Here is a 24,196-nt window from a genome sequence, read left to right as displayed (position 1 = left end):
CGCTGTGGCCGCTCTCAAACTCTCAAGTTCCTCTCTGACGGAGGAAAAAGAAAAAGATAAAAATACAAATTTCTTGTTTTCAGAGTAGAAAATTTGTGTTTGAATGACAAAAAGAAATTAATTTTGAAATTTTTAAATGTTACAATAGTTTAATCTAAAATTTTACAGTAAAAGCGTGTAATAAATTATAAAAGAAAAAACAAGTTTGATCCTCCATGGCAATTTTTCATGAGATTAAAGATCATTTATATACAAATGACATGGCATTTTTTTAAATTGATTATTATTCATGTAATGACGTGATAGTCAATGAGTTAATTTTTTATTTATTTGCATGTATTTTATAAAATTTAATTCAATTCTATATTCTATTCTATTTACATATAACTTTTCATTTTTTTTGTCAAAATAAAAAATATGATAGTTAAAAATTAAAGTTAAAAATTAAAAAAAGTTAAAAATTAAGAAAGTTAAAAATTAAAAAAAAAGATATTGATAATAAATTGTTCAATGTTGTATTTTTATATGTTGCAACAACATTAATAATCAATATAGAAAAATCTATATAGATTCAAAAAACATTTCCACTTCAGCATCATACAATAATCGAAAGCGATTCGTTTCATTGAAATAACGCGCAGTGTGACTTCGCGAATATTCCATAGATACACATACATATATACATATATACCACGTATACACCACGCGTACGCATTCACCGAGCAGGGAGTAGCAGCGTGGGGTCGCTGCTCGTCCGTTTTCTGGAGCTTTCGGAAATCTACGCCGGCATAGAGACACGCGTGCTGGGTGGCACACGCGAGAAAATTTGCACGAGTCATCGTCGTACGTGTCTTTCGCTAGAGCGAACGAACGATTATCAGAGACCTGACGTAGACGCTTAACATTTCTGGTGTACGTGATGGATGATCAGGTGAGCATCGCAGCGGGCACGTTGCGAGGTCGTGGATTTACGCGCGCGCGACGAGGCGTGCTCCAACGTGCTCGTCGTTTCCTCGCGAGACGCCTCCTCGCGATACGCTAAGTCACCGATCATTTTTCCCTGTGAATTTCTTTGCCTTCCGTCCCGAATTCACGACCGTTCGTTATTCCTAATCAAAACCGATCGCAATAATACGGAACAAGGACACCCCGTTAAGGCTAGATTAGAAGACTTAAATAGCGAACTGATCTACTCGATTCAACTATTAGGATTAATCCAAAAGATCCCAGTCTGACTTATGCCTATTTCTATCAATGCAGATTAACTTTAATCTTGGTTTAACTTACTCTTTTTCCAATTTTTAGAACTAAAGAAAAATAAAGTTAAACTGAGATTAAAGTCAATCTGCAATGGTAAAAATAGGCATTATTAATTTACGGATTAATTCAAAAGATTCTGCGTCTTGCAAGGTGCATGCGTGACCAAATGTTACATTCTGGATGTATCGCTTTATAGGTAGCTACTCTGAAGGAGAAAGGAAACGCTGCTTTACAAACGGGCAATTACGATGAGGCTATTAAATGCTACACGGACGCGATTGCCTTGGACGGTAGCAATCATGTTCTCTACAGTAACCGCTCAGCGGCATACGCAAAGTCCGAGAAGTATCAACAGGCGCTCGAGGATGCCGAGAAAACGGTCAGCTTGAAGCCAGACTGGGGAAAGGGTTACTCACGCAAAGGCAGTGCCCTTGCTTACCTGGGTAGATATGATGAATCTATTCGGGCTTACGAGAAGGGTCTACAACTGGACCCAAGCAACTCGCAACTCAGAAGCGGTCTGGCCGAGGTAAGGGCCCAGAGAACAGCCGCGTCGACCAATCCATTCAATTCGCCAGACATCTTTGTCAAGTTGGCAAATGATCCCAGAACGAAGGGATACCTGTCTGATCCAGAGTATATCAAGTTGCTGCAAGAATTGCGAAACAATCCACAGAGTTTGGGTACCAAGCTCCAAGATACCAGAGTGCTTACTACCCTTAGCGTGCTGTTGGGAATGAGCGCCGAAATGGAGGAAGCGATGGAGACAGAGCCGATGAATCCGCCGGAACCGCCGAAACCCAAACCAGAACCAAAACCCCAGAAGAAGGAAGAGGACAATCTTCCTCCTGAAAAGAGGAAAGCCTTAGAGGAGAAGAAACTCGGCAACGACGCTTACAAAAAGAAATGCTTCGAAGATGCCTTAGAGCATTACAATAAAGCCGTAGAGTTGGACTCGACGGAAATCGTTTACCTGTTGAATATAGCGGCGGTGTACTTCGAACAGAAGGAGTATGAGAAATGTATCGCTCAGTGCGAGAAGGCCATCGACGTCGGTAGGGAGAATAGAGCAGATTTCAAATTGATAGCAAAAGCATTCACGAGAATTGGTCATGCTTATAAAAAAATGGAAAATTGGAAGCAGGCTAAGGTGTACTATGAAAAGTCCATGTCGGAGCACAGAACGCCAGAGATTAAAACTTTACTCTCGGATATAGACAAAATAATTAAGGAGGAGGAGAGAAAGGCTTACATCGATCCAGTTAAAGCGGAGGAAGAGAAAGAACTTGGAAATCAAAAGTACAAAGATGGTGATTATCCCGCGGCCATCAAGCATTATTCTGAGGCAATTCGAAGAAATCCGGACGATCCTAAATATTATAGTAACAGGGCGGCCTGCTATACCAAACTAGCGGCGTTTGATCTCGGCTTGAAAGATTGTGAGAAAGTGGTGGAACTGGACCCCAAGTTCATCAAGGGCTGGATTAGGAAAGGAAAAATTCTGCAGGCCATGCAGCAGCAGGGAAAAGCCTTGACGGCGTATCAGAAGGCTCTGGAATTGGATCCCCAGAACAGCGAGGCGTTAGAGGGCTATCGCTCCTGCGCCATGTCCGCCAGTTCTAATCCGGAGGAAGTTAGAAGGAGAGCGATGGCGGATCCAGAGGTCCAGAGTATATTGCGAGATCCAGCCATGAGGTTGATCTTGGAACAAATGCAAAGTGATCCAAGAGCTTTGCAAGAGTAAGTAATATGTTCTCATATATTAACATTAGATATATATTCTTTCAGTTGATCATTTAAAAATTTTTATTGATAGAGTATCTTTACTATTTTCCAAGAGAGATATTACATATTAATTTATTGTTCCCGAAACATTTTACAATCCATTTTACACTTTTTTATTCTTTCAATTCTTCAATTTCAATCTTGAAACAGAGATATATATGGAATAATGATTGGGACGTCGGGACAATGATCGAACCCGAGACTCGCCGAAAACTAATCAATCGTTTTCACAAAACCACTCATTTCAACAACTTTATTATTTTATTTTCTATCAAATGTTCTGAAAATCTAGAATGAAGAGATATCCCTTCAAAAATGATTTACTTTAATAATATGGAGATTAATAAGGCTTTTTTTTACAGTCATTTGAAGAATCCTGATATAGCAGCAAAATTGCAAAAACTTTTGGAATCTGGTCTCATCGCTATCCATTGAAGGTATGAGGATCCACATAACAACATACTTGTAATAAAAGAAGAATAACACTGCTATCACACAAGTTCCTTTAATATTAAGGAAATTCGCATTCGTGTATTGCAGATACATTAGCCATATGGGATACTTATCGTCATATTGCTCTGCTGTCACAAATTCCTTTAATATTAAGGAAATTCGCATTCGTGTATCGCAGATACATTAGCCATATGGGATATTTATCGTCATATTGCTCTTAAACTCTGTGTTCAAAAAGCCATTTGGAATAAAAGTTACACATGATTCTTTCGTGCAAACGCAGTGGCCTTTAGTGTCATCGATGACTTTTGCATTACAAGACTTGTTACGGTGATCATGTGTATATCAATACACATATATACATATAGTGAGGCTCCTCGTGCAAAAATGAAGTGTAATTGTGAAGCTGTGAACTCTTAATATGTAATATTTACATAAAAAAAAATTTACTCCAATGGCTGAACCATGAATATTATAGCACATTTTGAAAGTTAATAATGTTATGTTATTACATTTAAAAAATCATCTAAAATTAGAACATTAATCTTTTAAAATAGTAAAGATTTTTATAAAATTATTTCTGTATATGATGCACACACTAACATTTATCTTACTGTTCATTTAATTAGTGCTTTTAGTAATAAAATTAGCCATAATAATATAATGAATGCGAAGTCAGATTAAGGTGACAACCAATAAGAGGAATGCTTCGAATAAACATCTTTTTAAACTGAATTTTCTCCTTGGGAATATTTATTGTCTTTTTCAACACTTTTCTTATATCCATTTGGAAAACCACGCTGATTGCAATGGAACGATTATTTTAAGACTTTGTCACAAACTGATATTACTGTATTTCTTATCATAATCCTCTTTTATTTTTCTATAAAGTTTATAATATAAAAAACAGTTCATATATATACCAAATTTCAATTATCGTATTTTGTAATGTTTCCATATGTAAGCTGTTGCAAACAAAATATAAGAATATCAATTAAATTATCTAAAAAATTATACACTTTATCCTCTATTAAATTCTTAATGTAACATCGAAGTCACATTACATACTACAATGATTCTTGTTGCAAAATCTGGATGTAAACTAAATACAAAATATTGATTTTTTACCTTTTTTCTTATGTGAAATTTCGTACGTAAAATATTTTTCAAAAAAAGGTGTCAACGTGAAGAAAATTTCAACGGAAATCATAGTAAAGTTGCATCCGTTTCTTCTGAATACGCGGAAAAAAAGACAGTAGTTTTCTTCATTGTTGACTTGTATAAATAAAATATTCTCATTTCATCCATGCGTCGTGTCATCTTCGACAAAATCGGCCGCTTCTTCCCGCGTTACGCATTCGACGTGCGAAACTTTATTCCTAAACTTCACTCCATAGAACTTGTTCGCATGATGTAATAATTCCGGTCTGCGAAAGAAATATATCTTTATTTTTTATACTACTTCATTAACACAATTCCGTTATTTTGAGCGTAAATCTTAAAATTTTATATAAGGCCACTAATTGCGTTACCTAAATGTCGTGGTGATGAACTGGGCATCAGAACTAAGTTCGTGGATCATATCTGCTACTGCCTTTCTGTGTTGTGCATCTAATGCCTGATCAATTTCGTCGAACAAGTAAAACGGTGCAGGATCGCATTTTTGTATCGCGAATATCAAAGCTAATGCTACGAGTGATTTTTGTCCACCAGATAATTGATTCATCTCTCGCATTTCGCCTCTGTGTCCCGTGAATGATACTTTTATACCTTTTAGAAACAAGAGATATGTTTTTAAAATTCATAAAATACATATCACAAACGTGAAATATAACTGAACTAAAGAAAAAAATGTTTAAACAATTTTTTTATTATACACTACACAATATATTCCAGTTATAAAAATAAGATATCCTCTTACCAACGCCAATAAACCTATCAGAATCTGATGGCTCCGCTGTGCCGTCGTCACCTTCATCGCCATCCGCGGTCTTCATGACCAATTGTGCATGGCCCGAAGGAACAAGTTTTTTGAATACTTCGCTGAAATATTTGCTCACCTTAAAAGAAAAACAAATTGTCACATAAAATTGTGTTTAAGAATATATTTTTGAGATATCAATGTGTTAATCCATTTCCATTTTGAAAAATCAAGTTTATATTATAAAATCAAACTTATTGTACAAATAGACATACTTGTTTAAATGTAAATTGTATCGCTTCACATTTACGCTGTTCAAGTACCGACATAAGTTCTTTTATTTTTTCGTCACCTCGATCCAATTCTTCCTTCCGTTTTACTAATCTTTCTTTCTGATCACTGAAGGACATGAACTGATCCAGAGCTTTTTTATTTACATGGCTAAACATAATAAACATACAATAATAATATATTGACGAATAACAGTTTTTAATTTATAAATATAATTGTAATCAATAATTTTAGTTGATAATTTTGGCTTATTGCAACTAATTTAATATATTTAAATAGAAAAAAATACACACCTATATTTTTTCAAATGATTGTTTGCCTTTTCCATTTCCTTAAAAAGCTGTTTCGTGGACATTGTATTAAACTTGGAATAAGCTTCGTGACTAGGCAATGCGCCGAGATCAGTAATTTTCTGTGTACATTCCACTATTTTCTGCTGCAAGATGTTTACTTTGCTCGCTAATTTCTCCAAGTCTTTTGCGTCGGCTTCTATTTTCTCTTGCGCCTCTTTTTCTTTCAATTTCCATTTCTCGACTTCAGAAGATTCTGATTTTTGCTAAATACATACCATACAACATAAAAAATAAAGATTATTTTATTTAAATATACAGATTTTATTTGAATTATTACTATGTTTTTGAATACTTACTTTCTTCATGGCACTAGTCACTTTTTCATTCTGTGCTTTGAAGTCTTCATTTACTTTTACTAGTCTTTTTTCAATATCTGCCAATTGAATTTTTGATGAGTCAAGCTGCCGCTGTCGATCTTCAACCGATATCTCTTGTAAAGCTTGAACTAACTCATCCTTTCTTCTCACTAAGTTGTTTGTTAATAAATTTTCTAACTTGTTTTTCTCTGCTTCCAATTGCATTCGTTTCGCAAAAGCTTCTTTGTTCTCCTTTGTTAGACGCCTTATGTCGTCATTTAAAGTATCGACCTGCAAAAAACAATAAAAATACTAATAGAAATCCAATTTTTAATCATGAAGATGCAAGAAAAATTTTGTATTGTTAATTCAACATTTAAAATTCTTTTTTACGCGCACCTGATGCTGATCTGCGACGGATAACTGCGCCATAAGTTCTTGATGTAATTCACTTTCCAAGCCATCCTTAGTCGCACGCATTGCTTCCAAACTTGATGTACACTGTGCAAGACTCCTCTCTTTTGGTGTCCGATATCTTTCTATAGCACTTAACTCTTCCTTCATAAGACGTATTTCTGCTTTCATCTTGTCATATATATCTCTGTCAAATAAATGATAAGTATTGCTAATTAATTCCATAATTAATAATATAATTTCAACATTTTTCAATAATTATTGATAAATATTTAAACAATATATATAAATATAAAATTCTAAATTAATACTAATTTATACTCTTAAATAAAAGATCTACTTACTTAGCTTTACTATTTCTGGTTTCAGTCCTCTGCATTTCGCTAACATAAGAACTAATGTTTTGATCCGCTTTTCTGATTTCTTCTTTAAGCGTTGTTAATTGGGTTTCGAGAGCAGAAATTTGTGACATTAATTCCGATCTTGTTTTCTGTATTTCAAGCCGTGATCTGAGTGTATTGAAATATCCGCCAGTTAAGGAACCTTTTGATGAAACCTGATCTCCTTCTAATGTAACGCAGTCTAAACCGGAATCTCGTGCTAAAGTCGTTGCTGCCTCCAGATTACGACAAATCAAAGTCTTTCCAAATATATATCTGTATTTAACAAAAACAGATAATAATCTCATATCTTTCATATAAAAAAATATGGAAAGGAAAAGAGAAGAAAATTTTTTACTTAATTATTATTTTATATATTTCATTTACCTTAATGCTTTATCAAATTTGGGATCGTAATTCAACTTGGATATCATGGGTATAGCATCGGTGGTCTGCGGATAATCGATATCCTTTACATGAAGTCTATTCAGAGGCATAAAAGTTACTTCTCCCGGTAATCGTTGATTGTTCATTTCCTTTAAAATTTTTGTTCCGAATTTATCAGTCTCCACAATGTGGTGAAACAACCGATTTCCAGCGGTTACTTCAACAGCCATATAAACACTCTTGTCACAGTTGAAATTTTCAATTACAGGCCCATAGTAACTACTCACTTCATTAGCCATATCTTTTCGACCACTAAAAAACCGAAGATATTAAGTATATAACATTTATTAAGTATATAACATATTAAGTATATACACATAATATTGTCATCAATGTAAATTTTAAACAGAAACGTTCAAAAATTCTTTTCCAAAATTATGTAGCATATTTGTTATAAAAAAATAAATCTTACCGGAAGGTATCTAGTACTTTTCGTACGCTGTCTCTGCCATTCAAAATAGGTTTGCCAGCCATGGATCTTAAACTTTGATCTGCTTTTGCTAAATCTTCCTTTAGACCAGATAGTTGCAATTGTAATACACTTTCCTGCCGATATCTGCAATTTCACGCACTCAGTTTACAAAATTCCGATATTTCTAAATAATGTGTTTGTTAATTTAATAAATTAAACATACTGTTCCTTTCGAGTTGCTTGACACTGATCTTTCGATTTCGTAAGCTCATAATATTGCTTGTTGTGATCGTCTATTGATGCGCGTTGTCGTTCCATTTCGCGTGTATGGTCTCCTATTTTCTTCTCCAAAGCAACCTGTTTCTCTGCATCACGCTTTAAATCTTCGCTGATCTTTTTTTGATGCTCCTCTTTATCCTTTATCTGTTTTGTGAGTTGTTTAAGTTCATTTTGTATCCACTTATCTCTTTCATCCTGTAATAAATAAATCTCTTTAATATACTTTGCTGGAATTTGAATTAAACAAAAACATCAATTATGATAAAAATTTATTCTCTTGCCTTAGTAGTAAATTGACTGCCACGGCCTTGTTTGGCATACAATTCTTTACGCTTCTGTTCCTTTAATTGCAATTCTCGTGTACATTCTTCTTCGACACGTTTCATTCGTTCATACTGTAGAGAAAAAAATATTTCCCATTTTAATATCTTAAATATAAAATTAAATATATTAAATATCTAAATATTTTCTCACCTCTGGCTTAAGAGATTTCAGTTCGTCTTCTCGAACAGCAATGTTAGCCTTCAACTTTTCTAACTCTTGCTGAGCACGTTTTTTACTGTCATTATCACCTTTTACTTCTTCCAGCAAGTCGTTAATAGTAAATGTTAATTTGTTCTTTTCTTTTAATAATTGCTGCTGCTCCGCACTACATTACAAAAATTTCATTATAAATATTTTTTTCTCAGTAGTCTTTTTATCTACTTTATATATAAGCTATCTACTTTATATATAAGCTATCTACTTTATATATAAGCTATCTACTTTATATATATTACCTAAGTGTATCTCTTTCTTCTTTAGCAGACTGCACTTCCTTTTTCGCTTCTTTTAGTCTCTTCGTAGCTGCACGTACCATTTCTTGCGCAGTCTTTGCTTCCGCTCCTAGTCTGGCCTGCTCAGCTCCACTATTCGCCCTAGATTCCTCGAGTTCATCTAATTTTCTCTTATTTTCTTTAAGCTCGCGTTCGTGGATCGTATATTCTAAACAACGACGTTGTTTGTCCCAACGTTGATATTCTTTCAGTTCCTCTTTCTCTTCCTCGAGTGTTTTCAAGCGCTCCTCTATAACAGAATAATTATTTTCATTCTATTTTATTTTCTTCTAAATATTTTTTTAATTTTTAATCACCTATTGTTCGCAGAAAATCTTCGATTTTTTCCAATTTTCCTTCCGTTTCTTTCAGAATAGATTTTGACTCTTCTCTTCTGTCATCGTATACCCTAGTACCTGCTACTTCTCTTAATAACTTTAATCTATGTGAATCTGGTGCTGTTGCCATTTGGTTTATCTACAAAACATATTACATTATACTACACAATTATACACATTATATTACAAATATAAACATGCTATGTTAATACAAACTTTTCCTTGCTTCACAATATAATAAGGATTGGACCTAGAAAATCCCGCTGACTCCAATAAATTCATTACATCGTTTCTCGTCACAATCTTTTTATTGAGAAAATATTGATCTTTCTTGGAGCCAATTACCCTTCTTAAATAGACTTCATCTTTATCAATCTGTGAATAAGAAATAAAAAATTCTATGTATTATTATTTCAAAATATTATAAATATTATAAATAAAATATTAAATATATTTCACAATTTATTTATATGTAGCGGATAATGAAACAAGTATAATTTAAAATAAAGTTTGCATCAGTTTTAAATTAGATAAAATTATTTTAATACAAACTACTTGGAATACAATAAAAAGTTATATAAATAACAATGTATAAAATAAAATCTCAGATAGCTAAAATTAACAAAATAAAACAATAAATAAATAAACAATAAATAAAGTTAAAAGCTAAAATTGTATCTTATTAAGTTGAAAGTTTGCTATCAACTATATTTTGTCATGTAAATTGCAAACTATCGTTATTAGGTATTTAAAAAAATAATCTTTTATTTTGCTCCTTTTTTACCCCTGAAGTAATATATTTCATTTTGTTATTGTAACACCAATCTTTTATACTTTATGCTTCAATAACTTCAACTAATACTGAGAATGGAATTAGGAAATATGGAGAAGAGGGATAATTAACAACAAAAAACAAAAAAAAATAACGGAATCAAAGTTTAATAGGTGATATAAAAAAATTAGGAAAGAGGAAACATGAAATATTTAAAGAAAGAGCAGAAGGGAGATGGAAGAGGATAACAGAGATTTAGAATATGGAAACAATATAAAAGATTATATTAGGAAGCAAAAGAAAATAGGAAATGTATAGTGTGTGAAATAGAGGAGGAAACATGGGAACATGTGTGAGAAAGATGTTTGAAATGGAGTGAATATGTAGGAGGGAGATGATGGAGGAGAAATAAATAAAGATAATAGAGTACAGAAAGACAGAGATAAATATAATGAGAAATGATAAACAAGTCAAAAAAAGAAATAATTGAGTATTATGTATGAAAAAAGCATAAAAAGTTGAAAGAGAGAGAAGAAAGAAAGAAGAAGGAAATAAAAATCCTCCAAGAGTAAGGGAAAAATGTATAGATGCATGGATATAAATGAGCATAGACATAGAATCAAGTTAACATGTAAAATAGTTCATAAATTAGTTGATAAGAAAAGTTTAAGCAGTAAAAGGTGTGTGTGTGTGTGTGTGTGTGTGTGTGTGTGCGTGCGCGCGTGTGTGCATGTGTGTGTACGTATGAATGCACCAAGTAAAAAGAATAAAATAAGAACTAAACATATAGTAGCGAATTTGTAAAATAAAAGTTTTATAATTCCATAGGGGATCAAAGAGCATTATATAAAAAAAAACTTCTACCAATGATATGAATTAACAATTTTTACCGGTAATCTTCCATCGGAATTGTCAAATATGATTTCTACGTGTGCAGATATAACACGGGGACCTGTCCCTTCATGCAACAGCGCCTGTCTCTGTTCAGGTCTAAGATGAGAGAATTCATCGCTCAAGACAAATTGAATGGCATAAAAGAAGTTACTCTTGCCAGATCCATTTCTGCCAACTTAGAAGAAAATATCCAATTATGACATATACAATCATATTAACTGCATATCAATCCTATATAGAATCATTGAATACATACCCACTACATTATGTCTTGGATCAAAAGGCTCGACGACCGTCTGTTCACGGTACGACTTGAATCCTTGGATAATCACCTATTCAATAAAAGTTAACATGAGTATATTTGATAGGTTTATTCCTTTTAGCTAAACTTCTAACACACTTTATTTTTTCTTTTTTCTCTCCAATGGGAAAAAAAATGAGAAAAAGTAAATAGTGCAAGAGGTGTAGCTGAGAATTAGACCTAATGTTCTGGAACTTATGATATCTATAGGAATCGCGATGACAACGCGTCGAATACTTTGAATGGAATAACTATAGAGGCTAAAGTAACTTTATAAGTCATGATAATTCTACGTGAAACTTCAGTATAAAGTCATTTAAGAATTATTATAAATACAGGAAATGCATGAAAGGTGCAGTAAAGTCTATAAAAGAAATGGAGCATAGCCTCATACAAGAATGCTATGTTAGGTTGTGACAAATTTAGATTATAATTTAACTCACGATACCTGTTTGATATACATAATGTAGCGAGAAATCAGACGTGTGTATCATTCGTGTCGACGTTAGTCGGAGACGCAATTAGACACACAAGACTCCTTGACACTACCTGACACGAAATGCGATGACAACATTCGACCGATTTGTTGGCAGAGCGACATTTGTATAACATGCAGGCTGGTGATCGCAAAAAAGTCTCCAGGTTTGGGCGGGAGACGCAACAATTTACGCATCGGTGAACGAGCGGGAGTGGGAGTCTTTTGACTACGTTGCGATTGATCACCAGCCACTCATAGTGCTTAAACAGTGGTAAAACTCTAGGCATCGGCCACTGTGAATGGGACAATCGTCCGTTCTAATTGGACGATTCTGGCAAATGGCGACGAACCTAGGTTAAAGCCCACTGCAGTCGGAAACGCTATGAATGAGCGTTCGCTGTTATTGGTGTATTCTTCTAAATCTGAAAATCTGATTGGATGATCTAAAAGAACACCTCAACATGTAGAGTCAGCTGAACGCAGCCTAAGATTTTCAGTACTTCCAGTGAATTTCGGAACACAGCCTTCATTGAATCGGAATACATCTTTTGAAATGTCATATAGGTGTATAGTTCTTTCAAAATAATCATTCGATGTATCTTTCACGAGCATTGTTTTGGATATTGAAAGTTGCATAAAAGTTGCATTACACAATTAGTATGAACTCTTATATGTTAATTACATATTGTTGATTAAAAGACTTTACTTATTCACATACAATTCAGCACAATCTGGTAAAAACGATGGCATCGAGCAGAAGTACGAGAGAAGTTCTATTATCACTAGTGGATGATATTGAATTGATAGCAAAGTAAGCTACTTTGTTACAAATAAATGTGTGTTTTTATATTAACGTTCTTAGATTAAGTATGTGTTATATCTTAATTATTACTAAAAATATAAAAATTTCATAGAATATTTTGTTATTACATTTAAGTATTTGTGAACATATTCTCTCATTAGTTATTTTTTATTTGTTTTTGATTCTTTTTACAATAAAATATGTTTTATAGTAATCATTTGCAAATTTGGTGAGAAAGTAGTATTAAGCTGAAATTTCATGCTAAGGTTTACCTGAAGTTAACGTTTACTATTTCTCCATCAATTCTCGATAAAATAATTGTATCAGTGAAGACACGCTTAGAAAAACTTTAACTTTTTAATGCTACTTTGCAATAAAGTGGAGTAATGATACTATTCTTTTACTCACATGAAATTTTAGCTTTATGAATTAAATAACATTTTTTTACATATACTAATGAAACTAATAAATTCATGCAAAAGTTTATCAAGATCCATTTACTCGTTTAAAAGTTATTTACCTACAACTGAAGCAAAATATAGTTATTCTTGCTGCATAAACCATTATGCAAAATTTTTCTTTGTTTTGTCTTTGGCTAGTTTCAGGCCAAAATTAGAATATTTAGGAAATTTCTTGTTAATTATGCAAAAGAAGAAGAATAAATCTTAACAAGCTTACAGTTTTTAAATTTTGATAATTTTTAACTGATATTGTAGAATCAAAATGTCCTTTTTTAATTAAAAGAAAAATTAACAAGATTATTCTAGTTTCTTAGCTCTATCTTCACATATTTTATATTATTTTTTTCTTTTAATTTAAATAATTTATGATATTTATATATCTAATTTAATAAATTATTATTTTGTCATCTTTAGGGAAATGATAGAGAATACAATCGCTCAGAAACCTTCAAAGCTTTCAAGCACAGAGCATGCTCAGTTAACCGAATTGTTGGTCGCCAAGGATAATGAATTCAAAGCGACATTGAAACGGGCGGCCGAGCAAGCTAAAATCAACCTGAAGATGGAGGCGTTGAGAGCCGAGGTAGAGAGGCAAGACCAGGATATTCAGCAGCTACAACGACAGTTGAAGGAAGCAGAGCAGATCCTGGCTACTGCGATTTATCAGGCAAAGCAGAAATTACAGTCTATCGCACGTGCCAATAAGAGACCGGTTTCTTCAGAAGAGCTTATCAAGTATGCACATAGAATAAGCGCAACCAATGCAATTTGCGCGCCCTTAACATGGCAACAGGGAGATCCTAGAAGACCATATCCCACCGATATCGAAATGAGATTAGGATATCTAGGTCGATTGAGCGACTTACCTTTAAACGGACAGTTGCTTGGCTCTCATCCAGGTATACCGTCTGATTTACACAGAGCAGGACATCCTGCTGGAGGTAAAATATTTTATACATATGTACTGAGTTTGAATCAATAAGATTGAACAAATTTTCAAAGTATTCTTATTGCTGTTTCAGAACCACCCGTTTCGCAGTCGAATCAATTTGCCTGGCATCCATCGGGAGAGATTCATATGTCGGTCGGCGGGCAGGGCAGTGTGGCTGTGAATACACATAAACAAGAAACGGAAGATGTAGAAGTTATGTCTACAGATTCTTCGAGTAGTTCGTCTAGTGATTCTCAATAGACATAAGTATACTATTATACCTTGTGTTGGAAGTGCACAAGTTATTATTTTATAAATAAAGCTCTAGCTATTTGTACAAAATATAGAGAGAGCATTCCCGCGATCACATGCTGTAATCTCTTTGCGTGATTTTTTTTATTAGCATACTTTTGTAACAATTCGAGGATGTCTTATCTAATGAACGATACGAGTATTGTAGAGATTGTCGCAGCAAAGGAATCATCGAAAAAAGATGAGAATACATAGATCGTATCAACTCTTTTTCTTATTTTTTATATTTGGCTAAAAAAAGATACTGCTGCTTATTCATCATTAAATACGATCACAGTATATAATAAATATAATAAATATTTATCATTAATTAATATAAAGATATTTCCATATCAAAACTATCTTTCAAGATATAGATATATAGAAAAAACAAAATGTGCAATCGGCATAAATTTTCTTTCAACATTTAATATTTTCTAAATTTGTGATTGAGAGAAAAGATACAAAAACACTACAGATTACAATTTAAACAAATGTATTGATATATAATACATCATCTATATTTTTTACAGCCTTGAAATTTAAACTTTATTAATTTAGAAGATATACAATAAATCTACAATTGCATGTAGAAAATGTATATTGTAATTAAAAAATTAAGTAATTCAGTATTCGTCGTTAAAAGTACATTCTAAAAGAATTTTTGGTATGAATTTATGTAACGTGGCAGAAGAGTAATACATCTCAGGATTAGCCTACAATATAAAAAGAAATGATAAAGTAAAAAAGTATTCGTAGTATAGAATAACTTCTGAGTTTTATACTGACCAACAAAATCTGTTCATTGAACTGTGATTTTTGAAATAAAACATTTTCATTAGTGAACGTCAAACCAAATAACTCACAATCCATTTGAATTTTACTTATATCTTTATAGTATAAAAGTTCTTGCAATTTCAGTCCCGGGAATGTCAATACTTTGCTATTATAGCCAGAACTCATGATTTGTAGAACATTTCTGAAATATATTTTTTTATTTAAATAATTACTCATCACAGCTCATCACAATTATTATTGAATATTTTGTATACATAATAAAAATAAGTAAATACCTTCTGAAACTTTGCAAATTACAAAAAAATGCACAAGCTAGGAGCGGAGGTAACTGTGTAACCAGATGACGAACATAAACATAGTTTCTTAAATACCAAGCAAGTGATATTTTTGTAGCTAACTGAATTGCCGGTGATTTTCTACATAAACAAGAAATAAATATGTAAAAAGTTAATGTAAATTCTATAATGAACATGAATGTTTATATAATTTATATTAATCTTTTTAATTTCTTTGTATGATGGACAGCTTACTTCAAATCGGATGAAAGCGTAAGAGCTCTTTTTAAAGCTTCGTGATTTCCAATATGGAGAAGAATATATATAGCTTCCATCTCTGACCGGCTATCGTTTAATGCTAGTCTTTCGATATCTCTATGTACTTCTGTGTTATCTGTTACATCTTCACAACTTCGTTGATCATACAATACAAGTAACTGCTTGATACATTCCAGCAAATGTTTATTATTTATTTTTGCATCAAATTCCGAAATGTTTTTTTCACACAACCTAGAAAAAAAGAACCTGTTTAATAACTTACCACTTATTTAAAGAGCGTTTGATCAATTTGTACCTCTGAGCAGCATATATGTGAAATCGGACAATTGGCTCTAGAAGGAGAATACTTGTGGTGGCATCGACTCTTTGTATCACAGCATCCTGTCGTACTGACCTCAATCGGTCAAACACAAAGTCATATATTGATGCCCAATCTAAATCCATTCGTGTGATTATTCTAAAACAAAAATATATATATATGTTATTAAATATTATCCATTAAGTATTACACCCATTTGCAAGATTAACTACAAAAAAGTAGATTAATTTTAATCAGGATTTACTTTATATCATTTTCAAATAATTAAAAAATAATTAAAAAAAGATAGAAAGCAAATTAAACCAAGATTAAAGTTTACATCGGTGCAAGCAAGTGTAAATCTTGTGATGAATAAACAATGTTTTGTTACATAGATATGAAACAAGTACTTATTGATAGCAACAGTATTTAAGAGCAATAATTTGTATACTCTTACAGATGAATCATATTTAAGAGACAGTCAAAATTACTTTGTGAACAAGTATCGAACAGTGGATAATAATACACGTGGTGGACGCAGCAGGTTTGGATCTGTCATAACTTGTCCAGCAGCAGAGCGACTGAAGCATTTTATAGTTTTTGCTGGATCAGCCTTAGGCCTCTTCATGTGTTTCGTTTCCTCATCAATTTCATACTTGTGCAATAGTCCTTCTCTCTCTCTCCTGAATGAAACAAATTCAAAATCTGGGATTTTTATTCTTGGCATCTCATTGCAAATAAAAATTTAAGATAAATAATTCTTTTTTTTTTTAATGCTAGATGTATCTCGTTCCTTAAAAAAAAGTGGAAAGGGAATCAACATTGGTGTTGACATCGTGGAAACTCACATTCGTCGCTCTTTTCCCGGACACATGAAAAGACATCTTGCGACTATTAGCTCGCCGGACGTCGTCATCGCGCTTTCTTTTCGCCTCAAGTTTACTTTGAAGAAATATTATCCATCAACATATTGTTTACGTTAAAATAGGCTATACACGTATGTTACGGGTAAATAAACAATACTGCAGGCCAGTTTGAACGTGTGTAGCGTGTGTAGCAGTGTACGAAATCCGGCCAATCGGCAACCAGACATATGATACGCGACACTATGGAAGCCTTTGCTTCAAATCCGTCATTGGTTGATTTTTCCTTCACAATGATGTGACCGTGTGAACAGGCCTGTACAAGATCGAGTTGTGCGCGCACACGCAGAACGCGGTCATCGTGTAATATGGTGAACGACAATAACACCGGTTGACAGGTTGCGGACGGTTATCATCGCGATAGGCATTTTGTCGCAGTCCCGTGACTGAAATCCTCTGTGGTAACGTCGAGGGATACCGCCGCATGAATCTCCATGAGCATGGCAAGGCAGCTGCGAGAGACGCCAGATCCTTCCCCGCGTGCGAGACTGTCGCGGCTCGAGAGTCCGTTGGTGATTCCCGCCAATTCAACACCAGGTACGTCCCGGGTCGCGCCGTGTCCTTTCTCCTCGATTTCGCACGACGGTCGTCGCATCTTCTCGCACGCGACGCATTTTTTGCTCGCACGCTCGACCTGCACGAACGTGACGCTGCGAAAATTTACCTAACCTTGAACGCCGGGTTTTCGCATAACAACTCTGAAATCATCGTTTCTCTTCAAATAAATCTTTTTCTTTTTTTTTTTAGAATTTACTGAACGTGTAAATATGCGTATTCTTGTCTTGATGTTTAACTTGTAATATGTATATTTCAGAAACATATCGTAACATGAATGTGAGTACATTGCAAAATTGGCTGAACAGGCTGCCCGATGGCTGGAATTCGCCACAGAGCCCCGACGAACTCGTTATTCAAAAGAGAGGTCGACGCAGGTCTATAGTATGGTCTCCTGACCTTGATACCTACAAGCGACGCAGTCTGCTTAGGTACTACTGTCTCTCTGCTAATTCATATATGCTTTTATAAGAAAGTAGGCAACGTTTTGAAATCTATTTGCACTAATGTAGCTTAACTTTAAATTCAATTTAATTTACTTTCCATCTTCTGATTTTTATAACTAGGAAAAGATTATTAAACCAAATTTAAAGTTACATTAATATAGCTGGACTTAAAAAATTTCCATCATTTTTTTACCCATCAGCCTGAGTTCCAGAGACCGCACGCCGGTTAAAAGTCCATCGACGTCAAATGCAGTATTGAAAGATGCTGCTAGAAAGAGACTTTCTCTTATCGATACTCGCCAATCTGGTTTCACTACCCCGGAGAGTAAGAAAACATCATTACCCTCTCGAATGTCATTAGACACCGCAAATGCGCGAATCAACAATAACTTGGCGAATAATTTACGTGGTCTCAGTCATGAGCAACTTGTGCAGTTGATTATGGAATTGGTATACGTGCAGGACAATAGTACGTTACGTGAGAGTGAGAAACTTCGTAGTGTCCTTTCCAGGAAGATGCCAGTTGCGGATATTCAACCATTGATAGAAAAATTAATTGTCCTGCGACAAAACGTTTATGCCAGTCTCATGTTTGTTTCCAATTTGGCTGATGATTCCACGTACAGTCGAGCTTATATACATCTCGAAATGTTTCAGGTACAAACATAATACAATTAAGATGTTTTTATGTTATAGACATATGTGTATGAAATCTTTTTCTCACTCATTTTTTTCAAATTATAAGAATTTGATTAACTATTAAACTGAGTTAACTTATCAAATATTACTGATCGTTTTTTAATTCTTCTGTTTTGCAATTTTTCTTTAGAAAACTCTAATTGATCAAGGAAGAACATTGCAAGAGTCACAACACTGGATTTCATTGATGCGCTATGCACTAGAAGCATGGAAAATTACTAGAGAATTGCCAGAATGGGAGAATCAGGGTTCTCACAATATCACACGAAAATGCTTCAAGAATCTGTCGCAGTTTTGTACTGAAGCAATGAGAAGAGGGAATTTCGAAACCTCGACTCTGGAAATTTACATTGAAAGGTATGTGAAATATAAAACAGTTTTCAACTTTTCTCTTTGTATTACTTTTTCAAAAGTTTTATAAGATTGTAGATAATCTGAGAGAAACTTTATATCAGTCTAATGAAAGAGAGAATTGGTAGTTTGAATATTAATTTTTTTTCAGTCTCAAAACTATAGCCGCAGAATGCGAAGATTTTCAAATGTGTCTACAGATTGCGAAGGAAGGAAAGCATGAGGCTTAAACCTTCTGTCTATAAAATATTACAAGCATGATAATTTTATTTAAATATTTTTTTCTACGTAAGCGCAGGACAGCCAAATATTGACATATATCGCATACAGGATGATATACGAAAATTAACCTGTGATAGAAATAACCAGTGATTTAAAAAATAACCACTATAGATATTTTGTTTGTAGATTTAAAAAAAAATGAAATGGATTTTATCGTTTTTATATACATATAATACAAAATATCCTTAAATTATCCTGTATATGCGTATATCGACGTAAACATACGTATGTTATGTATTTATACAGTTATATTTATATTTGTTCAATCAACGACTGCGCTTACGTATACAGACACAGGGATAATATAAATATGAAATATTAATATATATTATTCACTTTTTGACGTTGGCTGATGCAAAACAAGTTATAGATGTTTCGATAATTTCTTCAGATTTTGTTTTAAGCCACAGATCATTTATATCAAGTGAAAAAAATTATTATAACTTGTCGACAATAGTTACAGCTTAAAAAAAAGACAAAATAAGTACAAATTAAATTGTCTAATTGGAACATATTTATTAAAGGTTTGTAATAATAGAAGTAAGTGGAGATTGCTATTGAAGAATTTGTTGATACTCGATAGAGAGATATCAATCTTTTTTTTAAGGGAATAGTTTTGTTAATTGATGTGTTTGTTAGAGTGTAAATAAGAATAACTTACTTGGAATTAAACTTTGTTTGGATAACTCGCACAATAGTATTATAAGTTGATTGTAAAATTGTTCTTATGTGCATTTTTGCATATATGTTAAACTTCCTTTTATATCAATTATGTTTCTTTCATATAAAACAACTTTACTTTGTAAAACAAAAATGTATAGTCTGATGTATATAGCATCAAAGGCATTTTTATGTTAAGCAGCGAAGCACTATTTTATGTTGTATTGCACAGCAGTCTCTCTGTTTATCACAATTTAATATATTTGAGATATTAATCATATTGTATCGCCGAATAATATTTTTATATATTGTATTTTTTTATACGACCAATGTAATTGTAATTAATGTTACTATGTATTTATAATGTAATTTTAATATATTTATTATAAATCGTCTGATAGGGAAAGGACTAACGCGAAGATTGTATTTTTTTTATTAAAAACAATTTATTCGTCATAATATATCGTATTTTCTTATATAATCTATCCATTATTACTTTCGAAAGGCACATATGTCATTTGACAAGCAATCAGAAATCCTCTAAGCGGCTCGCATTCGCATATATGATACACTTGTACATATCTATTACAAGAGTACAATAGCGATGGTGCTTAGAAAATTCCTGACAGCGGTCTATTCAATCGAGAGACGATCGTTATTCCTTTTTTTGTACATGCCCATCTAAGTATTATATACGACATTTTAGGCATTATCGAATCAGTAGTATGGTTGGGCGCGTAATCGAAACGTATCGATATTTCTTTAATACCCTATTTACGTTTTTTTCATATGATTGCACATCGTCATTTAAAACGCTACCTCGTATCGTTCATCATTCGTATCGGCAAGATCACGTTACGCGTTGTTTAGGAACAGCTTAAAAAAAATATATAAACGGAGATCGAAAGCGAAGTCCGCGGGTCTCTTTCCCCAGTAATACATATCAAAATATCCTGGGCAAATAAATGTAACAACATAATCTGACCTCATCTAAACTTGAGCATTTAGGTGAAGCAAATTAAAGCGATAAAACTCGTAAAAAAAAAACCAATGGTTGTGCGTAAATCAAGACAATCCAAAATCGAAAAAAATGGACGTATAGCATTTATGAAATTTCGAGACGATTGTTTGTGAGGAAAATGTCGCGCGCGATTATTTCTTTCGCAACTTATAAAATTCAGATATTTAATATCTTAAAAACTAATCGTAAATTAAAATTTTTTATAAGTATAAAAAACAAAAGTAAAATATTTTACATTAAATAACGAATAATATTTTATAATTTATTTGCGTGTCTTAGCTTGCTACATAGGGCGGAAAGTCCTTATTAATAAACATCATCTCGAAATTTCACGAATATTAAAGCTATGCGTGTATATTTGTCAGTCCCAGGAAAGCCTGTAATAATAAAATTCTTTTTTTAAAACAAATTGCAATATCCAAATAATATATATTAAAAACATGTCGCTATATAAATAATTTGATGGTTTACGAGTGTGTAAATGGGAGATATGGGAAGTCTCTCAATTCTTAACTAAACTTTCGAACAGAAAGTTGAGTTGAGAATGTGTGCAACTATATAAGTTGTGACAAATGCGGTAAAATCGGATAGACCGGCCAATAGTTGTGCAATCCGTTATTAAAACATCTGCCCTGTGTAAAACGTGAAAAGAGAGAAAGAGTTATTAAGAAATGCATTGCCATGTTTTTATGCATCGTCAATAATTACGGGTGACGTGTGTATCTGTATAATCGTTCAGCTCGCAGATTTATGGCAAATCGCAGCCGTCCGCCGATTGAAATCTACGATGACGCAATCTCATTTTACAAGCTATAGAAATACAAGAAAATTGTCATACGTTGTAATTAGAAGATTACTACAGTGTTAAAAAAAAATGGGTAGATTCCCGCTTCGCGATATCCGTATCCGCTCGGATGGCAATGCTATTAAATAACGCTACTAATGTGCCTATGTATCGTGTTATAACAATTAACAAGATAAAGCTGCAAATCGAATACTGTGGTAATCGTCGGATATTCTGCGAGCATCTTAATCAACCGCTTTCGCTGGCTGCACTCTGGGATATAACTGAAACATACCATACAGTATTCTTATGCATTATTAGATATTACTAAAAGTTTAAAATATAAACGTATTTTGTATTGCATAATAAGCTCGTTAATATACGTTTTTACATATTTTATATCTAAAAATTGTCTTTGTATTTATTAAATTATTGTATTTATAAAATCTGTTTTTTTTTTACATAAATTGTTATATCTGAAATTTTTGATATCTACAATAGATTTTGATATTTAGCAATATTTTTTTAAATATTTATTTTAAAGTACATACTTTTCGAAAAATTGTGTACTTTGATATAATTTATTATAAAATACATTTTGAAGACATTTTTACTTAATCTCTTAAAAATACTGATCTCGATTAATCAGTTAAATAGCTCACCCCCAATAAATTTCGAGGTACATAGCCTTCTTTATGTCCGAGTTTGCTCCACCACCATTCCCGTTCGTTATCATCCCCCTTCCGAAGTACGACTACGGAGTCGCTGTTCTTCAGCGAGAGTTCGTCAGCGTGTTGCGCTTCATAATCGAAAACCGCGTATACCTGACCATTATTCATGATTCCCAACTTTTCTTGAACACCTGTGTTAGAAAGAAGAAGGGATTTTTTTCACAAATGCATCCTTTGTTATTACGATTGATCTTGAATTTCGCTCCCATGATACTGACTGTACAAGTACTCCGAACATCCGTCGAATCCTTCCTCGTCTTCCTCGCATTTTTCCGCGGCAGTCTCATGATCCGAAAGGGTGGTCGCAAAAATACAGGCACCGTGTTCGACCAAGAATCTTACCATGGACAGATTGTTGCAACTGGCGGCGCAGTGTAATGGCGTCCTGCGTGAAAAATATTAGATTTACATGCTAATAGTTAGATATCTCGTAAATAAACTAATAATTTGTTTAGAACGATACATGCTGCGATACAAGCGTCTTATATTTCTAAATTCTAATCTCTTTTCTCATTTTAATAACAAAATCTCTGTTCACGATTAAATTTTCCTTAAAGTTTTAACAAGAGTAATCTTTTAGAATAAGATTTTTCTATCTTTAATATTATTTATATTTTTATGGTCAAGTTTTAATTACAATTCTATTAAGTAAATCTACTTGAAATTAAAAAGAATCGTTCAGCAAATCTCTTTCTCTCAAGCAATTGTTGAAAACAGTCTATTGTGTTCAGTTTACCATCCGTCGCTGTCCTGAGCGTTGACATCGCAGCCGAATTCTACAAGGAATTTGACGATCTCGAGGTGACCGGCGCATATGGCGTTATGCAGAGCGGTGATGCCTTCATCGTTGGCGGAGCTCGGATTGGCCACTTCTTTCGCGGTTTTCTTCACGAGTTCAAGTTCTCCCTCGAGACTAGCGTCGAGTAGTAGCGCCAGTGGATCGAACGACACCCGCCTAGATAGATTGACTTTGCCGCCTCCGCCTCCCGTACTCGACGACTTGAGATTTCCTTTTTTCCTCCGCATTACCTCCGATATTTTGCCTCCGTCTACCTCCATTTCACCCCCGGTCCCTCCGGTTAATTCCGAGTCGGTCTTCATCTTCGTCGGCTTGTCCTCTATGTTGATGACATTCAGAGCGTCGATGATGTCCGCTTCCTCCAGCCTTTCCCCGTCGCCGATATCGTCGCTGACAATGCTCTTACAATTGTCTGTGGTGTCGATAATTTGTGGTTGATGTTGCTGCTGTTGTTCAGTCTGCATGAGATCCGCCGGAATTTCTGTCTCCGGGAACAGAAAAGCCGGGGGCATCTCAATTCGTCTATTTATCGACACGTGAACATTGGATTTGGCATATCTTAATTTCGGTTGCTCTGATATTGGTACTTTTTTTAACGTCAACGGCCGAGCCTTGAGAATCTGATGATTGGCCAGCTGTGTCTCTGTGGGAGATTCAGGCGGTTCCGACGTAGGAATTGGCGGTATATCCTCGTCTTTATCCGACCTGCGAGATTTACAAAATCAAATTTGAAAATTAGAAAATCTATAATTATATTTGATCGTTATTTAAATATATTTCCTTATTATTACATGACCGAATTAAGAGCTACGATTGTAAATAATTAATGATTTTATTTCCAATTAAATATATTAATCTTACAAAATTAATTTGAATATTGTGTTTGTATTTGTGTCATAAAAAATCCGAAAAAAATACAAA

General features: G+C 33.6%; 6 protein-coding genes across 11 annotated transcripts in view; 3 read left to right on the top strand and 3 right to left on the bottom strand.

The window, feature by feature from the left end:
• Positions 1 to 706: 706 nt before the first annotated feature.
• LOC105201774 (stress-induced-phosphoprotein 1) lies at positions 707 to 4,233 on the top strand. The gene is made up of 4 exons (XM_011169966.3): positions 707 to 931; positions 1,457 to 3,000; positions 3,408 to 3,482; positions 3,586 to 4,233. The coding sequence occupies exons 1-3, from the start codon at positions 920 to 922 to the stop codon at positions 3,478 to 3,480; spliced, it is 1,629 nt and encodes a 542-aa protein (XP_011168268.1). The 5' UTR covers positions 707 to 919; the 3' UTR covers positions 3,481 to 3,482; positions 3,586 to 4,233.
• On the bottom strand, positions 4,234 to 12,041 carry LOC105201773 (structural maintenance of chromosomes protein 3). The gene is made up of 19 exons (XM_011169965.3): positions 11,860 to 12,041; positions 11,367 to 11,442; positions 11,107 to 11,285; positions 9,661 to 9,819; positions 9,424 to 9,583; positions 9,071 to 9,356; positions 8,766 to 8,940; positions 8,573 to 8,686; positions 8,236 to 8,486; positions 8,013 to 8,156; positions 7,541 to 7,852; positions 7,118 to 7,429; positions 6,759 to 6,960; positions 6,360 to 6,650; positions 6,004 to 6,266; positions 5,695 to 5,860; positions 5,420 to 5,558; positions 5,031 to 5,268; positions 4,234 to 4,925 (listed from the first exon to the last, which is right to left on the bottom strand). The coding sequence occupies exons 1-19, from the start codon at positions 11,872 to 11,874 to the stop codon at positions 4,799 to 4,801; spliced, it is 3,609 nt and encodes a 1,202-aa protein (XP_011168267.1). The 5' UTR covers positions 11,875 to 12,041; the 3' UTR covers positions 4,234 to 4,798.
• A 401-nt stretch (positions 12,042 to 12,442) lies between these two features.
• LOC105201772 (mediator of RNA polymerase II transcription subunit 4) lies at positions 12,443 to 14,425 on the top strand. The gene is made up of 3 exons (XM_011169964.3): positions 12,443 to 12,700; positions 13,567 to 14,093; positions 14,175 to 14,425. The coding sequence occupies exons 1-3, from the start codon at positions 12,633 to 12,635 to the stop codon at positions 14,342 to 14,344; spliced, it is 765 nt and encodes a 254-aa protein (XP_011168266.1). The 5' UTR covers positions 12,443 to 12,632; the 3' UTR covers positions 14,345 to 14,425.
• A 428-nt stretch (positions 14,426 to 14,853) lies between these two features.
• Positions 14,854 to 17,105, bottom strand: LOC105201770 (SAC3 domain-containing protein 1). 2 transcript variants are annotated; one of them, XM_039456121.1, is made up of 7 exons: positions 16,873 to 17,105; positions 16,516 to 16,729; positions 16,022 to 16,183; positions 15,703 to 15,957; positions 15,448 to 15,588; positions 15,164 to 15,353; positions 14,854 to 15,090 (listed from the first exon to the last, which is right to left on the bottom strand). In XM_039456121.1, the coding sequence occupies exons 2-7, from the start codon at positions 16,650 to 16,652 to the stop codon at positions 15,001 to 15,003; spliced, it is 975 nt and encodes a 324-aa protein (XP_039312055.1). In that variant the 5' UTR covers positions 16,653 to 16,729; positions 16,873 to 17,105; the 3' UTR covers positions 14,854 to 15,000. The 2 variants fall into 2 exon arrangements, with proteins under 2 accessions (XP_039312055.1, XP_011168263.1); XM_011169961.3 differs by having other exon boundaries at positions 16,516 to 16,707; positions 16,873 to 17,103.
• Positions 17,106 to 17,224: 119 nt separating this feature from the next.
• On the top strand, positions 17,225 to 20,399 carry LOC105201771. Its single transcript, XM_011169963.3, has 5 exons — positions 17,225 to 17,484; positions 17,762 to 17,933; positions 18,149 to 18,605; positions 18,778 to 19,004; positions 19,150 to 20,399. The coding sequence occupies exons 1-5, from the start codon at positions 17,382 to 17,384 to the stop codon at positions 19,226 to 19,228; spliced, it is 1,038 nt and encodes a 345-aa protein (XP_011168265.1). The 5' UTR covers positions 17,225 to 17,381; the 3' UTR covers positions 19,229 to 20,399.
• LOC105201768 (dual specificity protein kinase splA) overlaps positions 20,367 to 24,196 on the bottom strand; it is an 81,128-nt gene continuing 77,298 nt past the window's right edge. For all 5 annotated transcript variants that reach the window (XM_011169959.3, XM_039456120.1, XM_011169957.3 and 2 more), the window contains 4 exons: positions 23,213 to 23,980; positions 22,695 to 22,861; positions 22,408 to 22,607; positions 20,367 to 22,029 (listed from right to left, as the gene is read on the bottom strand). In XM_011169959.3, coding sequence (XP_011168261.2) covers positions 21,991 to 22,029; positions 22,408 to 22,607; positions 22,695 to 22,861; positions 23,213 to 23,980 — 1,174 coding nt within the window. In that variant the 3' untranslated portion in view covers positions 20,367 to 21,990. The remainder of the gene's footprint in view (positions 22,030 to 22,407; positions 22,608 to 22,694; positions 22,862 to 23,212; positions 23,981 to 24,196) is intronic.

The sequence above is a fragment of the Solenopsis invicta genome, chromosome 12 (assembly GCF_016802725.1).
Source record: "Solenopsis invicta isolate M01_SB chromosome 12, UNIL_Sinv_3.0, whole genome shotgun sequence".
NCBI classification, from domain to species: Eukaryota; Metazoa; Arthropoda; class Insecta; order Hymenoptera; family Formicidae; genus Solenopsis; species Solenopsis invicta.
The sequence above is the reverse complement of the archived record's forward strand: the minus strand, read 5'-3'. Positions and strand labels throughout refer to the sequence as shown.